Source organism: Myotis davidii, unplaced genomic scaffold, assembly GCF_000327345.1.
Source record: "Myotis davidii unplaced genomic scaffold, ASM32734v1 scaffold1320, whole genome shotgun sequence".
Classification (NCBI taxonomy): Eukaryota; Metazoa; Chordata; class Mammalia; order Chiroptera; family Vespertilionidae; genus Myotis; species Myotis davidii.
This window is the reverse complement of record NW_006291820.1, coordinates 274,474-283,527: the sequence shown is the minus strand read 5'-3', so window position 1 is coordinate 283,527 and position 9,054 is coordinate 274,474. Positions and strand designations below refer to the sequence as shown.

The 9,054-nt window shown below is 64.6% G+C and overlaps 1 protein-coding gene across 1 annotated transcript in view; it reads left to right on the top strand.

The window, feature by feature from the left end:
• PRKAR1B (protein kinase cAMP-dependent type I regulatory subunit beta) overlaps window positions 1–9,054 on the top strand; it is an 80,758-nt gene that overhangs the window by 57,640 nt on the left and 14,064 nt on the right. Inside the window, exon 6 of the mRNA XM_006765255.1 lies at window positions 5,371–5,529. Coding sequence (XP_006765318.1) covers window positions 5,371–5,529 — 159 coding nt within the window. The remainder of the gene's footprint in view (window positions 1–5,370; window positions 5,530–9,054) is intronic.

The following is a 9,054-nucleotide window of genomic DNA, read 5'->3' as shown; positions in this document are numbered from 1 at the left end:
ACGGCCCTGCTTCAGAGCCGCCGGGTGCGAGGGGGCCCCGGGGGTGTTTGGGCTCCTTCCTGGTTCATTCCGGCTCCCCTTCCGCCCTCACCATCCCAGACTCTCCGTTTCCCTTGTTTATTCTTGCTCCTGTGTTTAGGGGGCACTGGCTGTGTGCTGGGCCCGGGCACAGCCCCCAGTGTGCACTGCGGGTGGCGATGTGCGGGTGTGGAGGTGGCCCGTGGGCAGGGAATTCACGAGTGAAGGTCGTGCCTCTGGGTCTGCACCCCTCTGTCTCCCTGACGCCTGCTCTGCTCTGCAAACCCCTGTGCCTCCTCCAAGGCCCTGCCCAGCCGGCCCGGCTCCCCTCTCGGCCGCCCCCCGGCAGGCGCCCACGTGGTTCGGACCTCGCTTCCCACTGCCCCTCGCCCTGAAACGTGCCTCCCTTTCCTGCGTTCCTGGAGTCACGGGAATCTTCCCGTTAAATTCCAAAGGCCTCTTCCCGGTGCCGAGCGTGTGCAGGAAGCTGGGGCCGTGCTGAGTGGGTAGGGGAACCCTTTTGCCCAGAAGGCTTTGCCATTTCTTTCTTTCCTTTTTTAAAAAAGACATTTTTGTTGATTTCGGAGAGGAAGGGAGAGGGAGAGAGAGAAACATCAATGAGAGAATCATTGGTCGGCTGCCTCCTGCACGCCCCCCGCTGGAGATCGAGCCTGCAACCCAGGCCTGTGCCCTGAGCGGGAATCGAACCATGACCTCCGGGTTCATAGGTCAATGCTCAACCACTGAGCCACGCCGGCCGGGCTGTTTCTTTCAAGGAGCCTGGGGGCCCAACGTCGGGGTCTCCAGAGCTGTCCCCCGGGCCTGTGGGCAGACAGCAGGCCAGATACCCCTCGCTTGGGCCCGAGGCGCAGGCCTGTCACCTGCTGCTGGCACCTGAGCCTCCTGTCCCCGTAAGTCCTCCCGGAGGACAGGCCGAATGAGACCACAGTCCTGGCGCTGGTCGGGGGGGCTCGGTGGGCGTGGTCTGTCGGGCCCTCTGTCCCCCACACCGTCCTGCTCGGCGGACCCCACACCTGTCTGTGGAGCAGAGGGGGACCCCGAATCTGCACGGGTGCCCCTGCTGCCCGAGCCCCCTGAGGACCCAGCCTGGCCTGTTAGCGGGTGGGGCAGGGTACCGTGAGCACCCCCTGCTGTGGGCGGGCGCTGCCCTCTGACCAGTGGTGCCCGAGGGGTCGGCCAGGTGACCAAACGCCACAAACACCAGGTTTAGCTTGAACCGTGGTTTTCCGGAGACGGTGGAAGTGCCTGCCGTGGCCTGTGTGTTGCCAAGAGCTATAATCTGCTTTCTAAGTATAAAAGCATCTTCCGACTTGTTTTATTCCCGGAACACGGCATCTCCACCTGAAAGGCACTCGGCTCCGACCCGTGGGCACAGGAAATGCCAGCTCCTCCCTTGGCCTTTGCGTGGGGCTCAGCCCCCCTTACCCTCCCCCCGCCCCGTTCCCCCGGATTCCCTCTGGTTTCACCCGAGGGTCTGGGAGGAGAGCCTCCGGCCCCCACGGTGGGAGCGAGGCCTCACGCAGTGGCTGGGACAGGGCGCCTGGGACATGGCCGTCTGCTCTGCGGGTCACGATGTTGCTCAGTTGGCCTGGGGCCGTGCCGTTTTCTCGTTAGTAAAATGCTCATAACATAGAACATAAACCTACTATGTTGAGGATTTTTTAAAAAATATACTTTATTGGTTTCAGAAAGGAAGGAGAGAGAGATAGAAACACCAATGATGAGAGAGAACCATGGATCAGCCGCCTCCTGCACGCCCCCCACTGGGGATCGAGCCCGCAACCCGGGCCTGTGCCCTGAGTGGGAATTGAACCGTGACCTCCTGGTTCCTAGGTTGACGCTCAACCACTGAGGCGCGCCGGCCGGGCTGCGTTGATGATTTTGGGGTGCACGGTTCAGGGACAGTGAGCACAGGCACACCGCTGTGCAACCGCCGCCACCAGCATCTCCGGAACGTTCCATCCTCCCGGCCTGAGACTGTCCCCATTAAACACTTCCTCCCCCTCCCCAGTCCTGGCCCCACCCTCCTTCCTGTCTGTGAACCTGAGGACTCCGGGGCCTTGTGTGGGCCCAGTGTGTGTCCCTGACGGGCAGGTGTCCCCGAGCACATGTCCTCCGGCTCCTGCCCAGGCAGCGGATGTCAGTTTCCTGCCTGTGTGAGGCCGAGCGATACTCCGCCGTCTGGATGGGCCCAGTGCTTGTCCGTTCGCCCACCGGTGCCCACCGGCTGCTCCCGCCTGTCGGCTGCCGGGAACATGCAGTGCGAACGGGGTGTGCAGGTGCCCCTGCCCTCAGGGCATCTCTGTTGTTACCACGCGGGTCACCAGCCCAGAGCTGGCTGGGTGTTTTCCTGCAGCACCTGGTGCCTGTCTCACCCATAGACCCTCGGGGCCCCGTGCGCGTGGGGTCGACACCATAGGGCAGGCTGGAGACCCTGAGCCACGATGGATTTGGGGTTCCATCGGAGGGAGCCTGCCCAGCCACCTGCCCCCCCCAGAGGGATGGAGAAAGACCCCCCGTGGCTGTTCCACGTGCCAGGTGCACAGACAGGAGCTTTGGGGGGAACGCCTTTGCCAGGGGTGGCACCTCGAGCAAAACCCAAACAGGTGCTCTGGGTTGAAGGCCATTGAGAGGGGACCTGGGCTTCCTGGTGGGAGGAGCAGGTGGCGTGGCTGGGGCTGCCTCAGGGGGCGCCTCCAGGGAACGTGGGAAAGGGGATGTCCGGACCAGGTGCCCACACACCTGCACAGACGCCCCCACTCCTGGTGGCGGGAGCCTGGGAGGCGGGAGGAGACGGGCCATGAGCCTTGTCACCACCTAGAAAGCACTCGCGGAGCCTGCTGCCCGCGGGGTGACCTTCACCCCTTCATCCTGGCGACGGCGCAGGAGCTGGGGCGGGACTGGGCCGCACGACCGTGTCTGCCTCGGCCACGTGGGCTGCGCAGGTGACTGGCTTCTCATGTCCAGTTCCCAGACAGTTGTTTCAGCTGCATTTTATTTTCTGTGGAGCCCAGGCTCGGGGGCAGGCGATGGAGCGAGACAGCGGGGCCTCCCCGCCCCCAGGCACCCAGCTTCTCCTGGCAGTTTCCCCAGTTCCCAGCGGCCCCAGCTGCCTGTCCAGCTGGGCATGGCCAGGTGGACACGGCCAGGAGGGCACGGCCAGGTGGGCACAGCCAGGTGGGCACTGCCAGGTGGGCATGACCAGGTGGACATGGCCAGGTGCACACGGCCAGGTGGGTGATGTTCTCAGTGCTGACAGGAGCCCAGGGCTGCCTGTGGCCGGCTTCTGCGGTTTTATTGAGGAGGTTGGCACAGATGTAAGCCGTGGCGGGCCCAGTGGGCCTCCCGTGGCTCCCGGAGGAACGTCCACGCTCTCCCTGTCCACAGGCATCTCCCCACGTGGTGTGGCTGCATCCAAGGCCTGTGTCCTGGCCCTCTGCTCAGACCCTCTCTCCACAGTCTGTGCAAGGCCTTCCGGAGCCTCCGCCCCGTTCTCTCCTGGCTCGTGTGTACGCGTGTGTTCGTACCATCCTTTGCCCACAGCCTGTCTCCTGGGTGGGCAGTGTGTCCCGGGAGCTGGCATCGCCTGCCTTCTGCTGCTGGCCCCACGCGCACGGGCCTCCGGGCCTCAGTGCTCGGGCTGCCGCGTCACGAACGGACGGACGGACGGACGGATGAAGGAATTAAGAGATGAATGAACGAAAGGACACAGATGGCCGGGTGGGGGCTCTGGCTTTGACCAGAGAAGCCACAGTCGACGGCGATAGCGTAAATGTGGCCACCGTTTTTCTTCTAAAAGTAGAAGAAAAAAACCAAAATGAAACAAAGCGAGAAGCAGCCCCTGTGCGTGCCAGCTGGGGCAGGCCGGCTGCCGTGGGGACAGAGGCCACTGTCTGGGAGAGACGGCCTTTTGTGCGGGGCCGGCGTCCGGTCGCACAATGCCTTCCTCTGACTCCTCGGGGGCGTGCAGTCCTGGGCTCTGGGTGTCCCCCCCCCCCCCCCGTTAGGGATGTGCCCTGGGAGAGTTTGGGGCACAGCCATCATGCTGGCTCTGCTGTGACACCCCTGTGGCTGGTCCCTGTGCCGTGTGGTGGGTGACGGGGCGTCCGGCCTGCCCAGCAGCCGTCCGGGCGTGGCTGCCCGGATCCTGGCTGTGAGGGGAGAAGCCACCCCTCCCCAGGCCCCTGAGCTGCGTTTCCCTCACGACTCGGTGCCATCAGACTCGTTGGGGCTTCTGGGGGGACAGTGCGAGGGAGCTGCCAGAGGGCCTGGGATGCAGCAAAGGCCACCCCGGAATTTCCCTGCGGGGGGGGGGGCGGTGTGGGAGCCCATGCAGCGTTCGTGCCAGCGTTCTGGGTCCCAGCCGAACCGGAACCAGCTGTCCCCCCAGGGCCGGTCCCCCTGTGTGGCCGAGAAGACGAGGGTGCTGGGCCCGCACACCGACACGTGGCAGCGGAGGGTTTGCTGCGTGATCTCTTCAGGCACGAGGTCCTCACGGCCTGTCCCTGGCAGGGGCTCCGGGAGACCCCGCACTGTGACCTTGCGTTTCCCTTGAAGCTTCCCGACTCGTCCCTGTCCCCTCCCGCTGCGCGGCGTCATCACCTGCCCGCATTCCCCTCCGCTGGGCAGCTCTGGGCACCGCTTTTCACCAAGATAATGGCGCGTTGATTGGGACAAGAATGGCTTCCATGACTCCGGGCAGCCCAGTCCCCCCCAGGCCGCGCCCACGGCCCCAATGGGGGCCATTCTTCGTGCCCATTGACATGGGAGGGAAGGGATAAAGCCGCTTTGTGCCTGGGCCGGCCGCTCTGCATAACCCCCAGTCCACGCTGTGCTCGCTCCGATGCGGGGCCCGGGCACAGTGGGATCGGGGCACGGGGAACGCAGTGCAGCGCCCTCGCGGCTGAAAGGGAATCTTGTCTGGCCTCTGGCGGGGCCCATTGACGGCAGGGAGGACAGCGGGGAGACCCAGGCTGCGGTGGGGGAGGAGGGGCTCCCGGGGCGGGAAGAGGAGGCAGTTGATGAATGAAGAGGCGGGAGCCTGCCCATGGAAGTGCTGAGTGGGAGGGACTCATCGAGGTGCAGTCAGGGAAACTGAGGCCAGCGAGGCCCATCTCCAGTCCATGGGGAACGGGGTGGAGATCCGCCGGGCGGCTCCCACCCCCAGCCCCAGGCCATCCTCTCAGCCTTGACCAGAGGCCACCTGCCTCCGGGGGATTGAGCAGGGCTGGGGGGGCGGGCATGGCGTTCCACCCACCAGCCAGGGCCTCCGGTGGCGGCCATGTTGTCCCTGACCCACGCGTCCTGTGCCCTTCCTCTTGCTGCCCCCAGGTGTACGTGAACGGGGAGTGGGTGACCAACATCAGCGAGGGCGGCAGCTTCGGGGAGCTGGCGCTCATCTACGGCACCCCCAGGGCGGCCACCGTGAAAGCCAAGACCGACCTCAAGCTGTGGGGCATCGACCGCGACAGCTACCGCCGCATCCTCATGGTGAGTGGCTGCGGGGCTCCCCGGGGCCGGACCTGAGCCTGGGGAGAGGGGGAGGGTGACTTCCCAGCTCCCTTTGGGCAGGGCCTGCGAGCTGGTGGGTGTGGAGGGGATTGTGGGGAGCTTGTTCAAAGGGGGCCTGCGGTCACACAGGTGCTTTTCTGAGCTGGTCGGGTGGCCCTGGAGAACCGGGCAGGGTGGCATGCCCAGGACAGGAATCTCTGCCATCAGAAGGGAGGTGAGCAAGAGGAGAGGTTGCCAGGAGACTGGCCTCTCCTGCCCTCTCCTCCCTGGGCCTGCCCGTGCTTGCCGCCACCTGCCCTGGGGCTTGGTTGTCTTGCGAAGGCCAGCCTAGGTGGGGCAGTTTCCGGCGAGGGGCTGTGGTTGGAGGACGGGGAGCCCTGTGAGCTCGGCCAGGTGTGAGCCTGAAGGGGGTGCCCTCTCGGGAATGAGGGTCAGCTGTGGCTGGTCTGTCACGATGAGGGGGGTTCGGCTTGGGGTTGGGCCTGTGGAGAGCTCCTCGTTCATGCACGTGGTGAGGGACACCAAGTGCCCACCACGGCCTCACCAGGAACGGCTCGCCCCAGGGTGCTGCCCGTGGACAGCGTGTCTCCTGCCTTGAGCCTGCTCACCTGCTCACCTGCTCTCTCTCCGTCTGTCCTGAGGCCTCCTTCCTCCAGGGGTGGGGTTTCGGGGCAGTTCCTGTGCCTGGAGGCACCTGGCCCCGGGGGTGTGCGAGCCCTTGTTTCCCGCCAGGTTGCCGAGCCCTGCTTGGCTGTGGGATCTTTGTGGCCGGAGCCTTATATTTAGAGAAGTTCCCAAACCAGCGAGGCAGCTGGCACTTCCTCTGAGTTAATTCTGGTCCCTGGGCACTAAGAATAGCCTGGCTGTGCTGCAGGCAGGAAAATGACAGTGTGCCCCACAGGGCGTGTCCGCAGGGCGTGTCCCCAGGGCGTGTCCGCAGGACCTGCCCCTTCGGCCTCAGGTCCTCATGTGGGCAATTTGATGCTGTGAAATATTGGGTCCCCTGTGTTTGCTTAGCACTGAGCGGGCACAGGAGCTGGGGAGGGGCATTGGTGGTGTCGCCAGGGAGGGGGCTGCCTCCCGAAATGTTTGCTCCGATTCTGCGTTCCCTAGAGTGTCCCCTGTCTTCCCCCCACAGCTCCCAGAGGGAGGCCCTGCCAGCTCCTGGCGGGCGCCCGGCATGGGCAGGCACACCCCCCGTCTCCTTTCTTTTAAGCTTCAGGACCCTTTGTTCACCTGAATCTTACGTGGGAGCCGAGTGGTTGGAACTCAGAATTCTGTGCTCGAGGCTGGGCTGGGGTGTCCTGAGCCAGGGACCGGGACCCTCCCGCCTGGCTGGGCCTCTGGCTTCCAGGCTGTGAAGTGCCCGTCCAGCAGGCGCGTGACAAATGCTCCACCTCTCCAGCAGGTGGCTGAGAAGTCCCCTGGTCCCAGGTGGTGGGTCCTGGGTGAGTGCACCTTAGGCGGGTGGAGGGTGCCGACTGACGCCCTGCAAAGCCACTAGGATCACAGTTGGCCTCCTGGACGTCTGCTCGGAGCGAGCACATGGCCTGGGTCCCAACCCAGCCTCACCTGCTTGGGGCGGGTCTCCTTCCCCGAGGGTTTCGGGCCGCCCTCCGCTGTCATTCTGTGTGGGGGACGGATGGGCCTTCACACTGAGCTTTCGAGTCTCGGGGCCCCGGGCAGACCTGCCGGGGTCAGTGTGAGTTAAAATTGTTCCAAACAAATGTCTTTGTCGTGACCGGCGGGCCGGGGGGGCGAGGCTGGGTCTCCCTTCCTCTGATGGAGAGAGGCCGGAGGGCGGGCGGTCGTCCGTGGAACAGGGCAAGCACGTGGGTGTAGGGCGGGCCTGTGCCTGCCCCTCTGGGGGAAAAGTTTCCAGAACAGTGTGCAGCTCTGTGGTGTGGCATCGCTTCGGTGTCCACCTTGGCCCCACCACTTAGCAGCCGCGTGAACACGAGCAGGTAGGGACCCCTCCCTGAGCCTCCACACCCGGAAAGACCTGAGGGGCAGGGGAAGCCGCTGACCCGGGAGGACCTGTGTCCGGCAGCCATGGGGAGGCTCTGTGCTTCCTCTGTCCACTCCCCCCAGGCCGGCCCGTGTGTGGGTCTCCAACACCGTCAGGCGGTGGGCATGTTGTCCGAGGGCCGACCCTGCCGCTCCGCGGAAGCAGGCTGAGGTGGAGATGCCATCGGCAGGGCACTGGCCGCAAGGCAGGGAGGGGGGGCCCAGATCAGAGTAGACACAGAGGAAGTGGTGCCGGGCCACCCTCCTGATAGAGAAACTGAGGCCCAGAAAGGCTAGATGGGCCTAGGAGTGAGGGCTCGTGGGCAGTCTGGGGTTGGAGGTAGAGTGTGCTGACCCTCCCATAGTCCTCCTTCCCTGTACTCATTGAAGAGTGCAATACCACTACCACCACCGTCACCACCATCACCATCACCATCATCTTCATCACCATCACCATCACCATCACCATCACTACCACCACCACCACCATCACCATCACCACCATCACCATCATCTTCATCAGCTCACTATCACCATCACCATTACCACCATCACCATCATCACCACCATCATCATCACCATCATCATCTTCATCGCCATCACCATCATCATCACCATCATCACCACCATCACCACCATCACCACCACCACCACCATCACCACCATCATCTTCATCGCCATCGCCATCACCATCACCACCATCACCACCATCACCATCACCACCGTCACCACTGTAGGTAACAGGTGTTGAGAGTCTGTCCTTCACCGTGGTCAGTGAGGTGGATGTTTATAACCGCATGTCACTGAGGCTCAGGACACAGTGGAGCCCCAGCCCACCGTGTCCGGCTGACAAGGGCCCTCAGGCAGGCCGCCTGAGTGTCCTCTGCGCTGGGGGCATCCTTAGGCCTTTGCCCGTCGTGGGTGCAGTCTCCTCCTGCAGGAGGGGCTCCTGGGTTTCTGGATGTTGAGGGGCACTCAGGGGACATGTGGGAGGCCCGGGCTAGCCACTCCATGCCCAGCAGCGTGAGTCCGAGGGAGAGGCCAGCCGTGCCCTGGAGTCCGCAGGGGCGTCTGTGGGAAACCCCGTTCCTGGGCAGCATTCTTGCCCGCACTCCACTGCTGTCGCATTTTTGTCATAGTTGCCTGGGGACAGGCAGTTCGTGCACGTGGCCGTCCCCTGATTCTCTCCCTCCTCCACCTCTCCCCCGCTCCAGGCAGGAGGCCGGGGCAGGGGTCTGCTGCTCCCCCCGCTACCCCCCAGCTGTGCGTCTGGCCCCGCAGCCAGGGAGCTGGGACAGAGGAGCTGGGGCCGTGTCTGCTCGCTGCTCATGGCTCTTTCCCACCGGCTGCTTCCCTCTCCCTCCCGCCCCACAGCGGTGCCCCGTGCTCCCATGTGAGGAAGGTGACCGGGCCCTGGTGGAGGAGACACCACGGTGGACCTGCCTTGGAGCCGAGAGCATCAGCCTGGGTCTGGGAGGGGGCGCAGCTGGTGGCCCG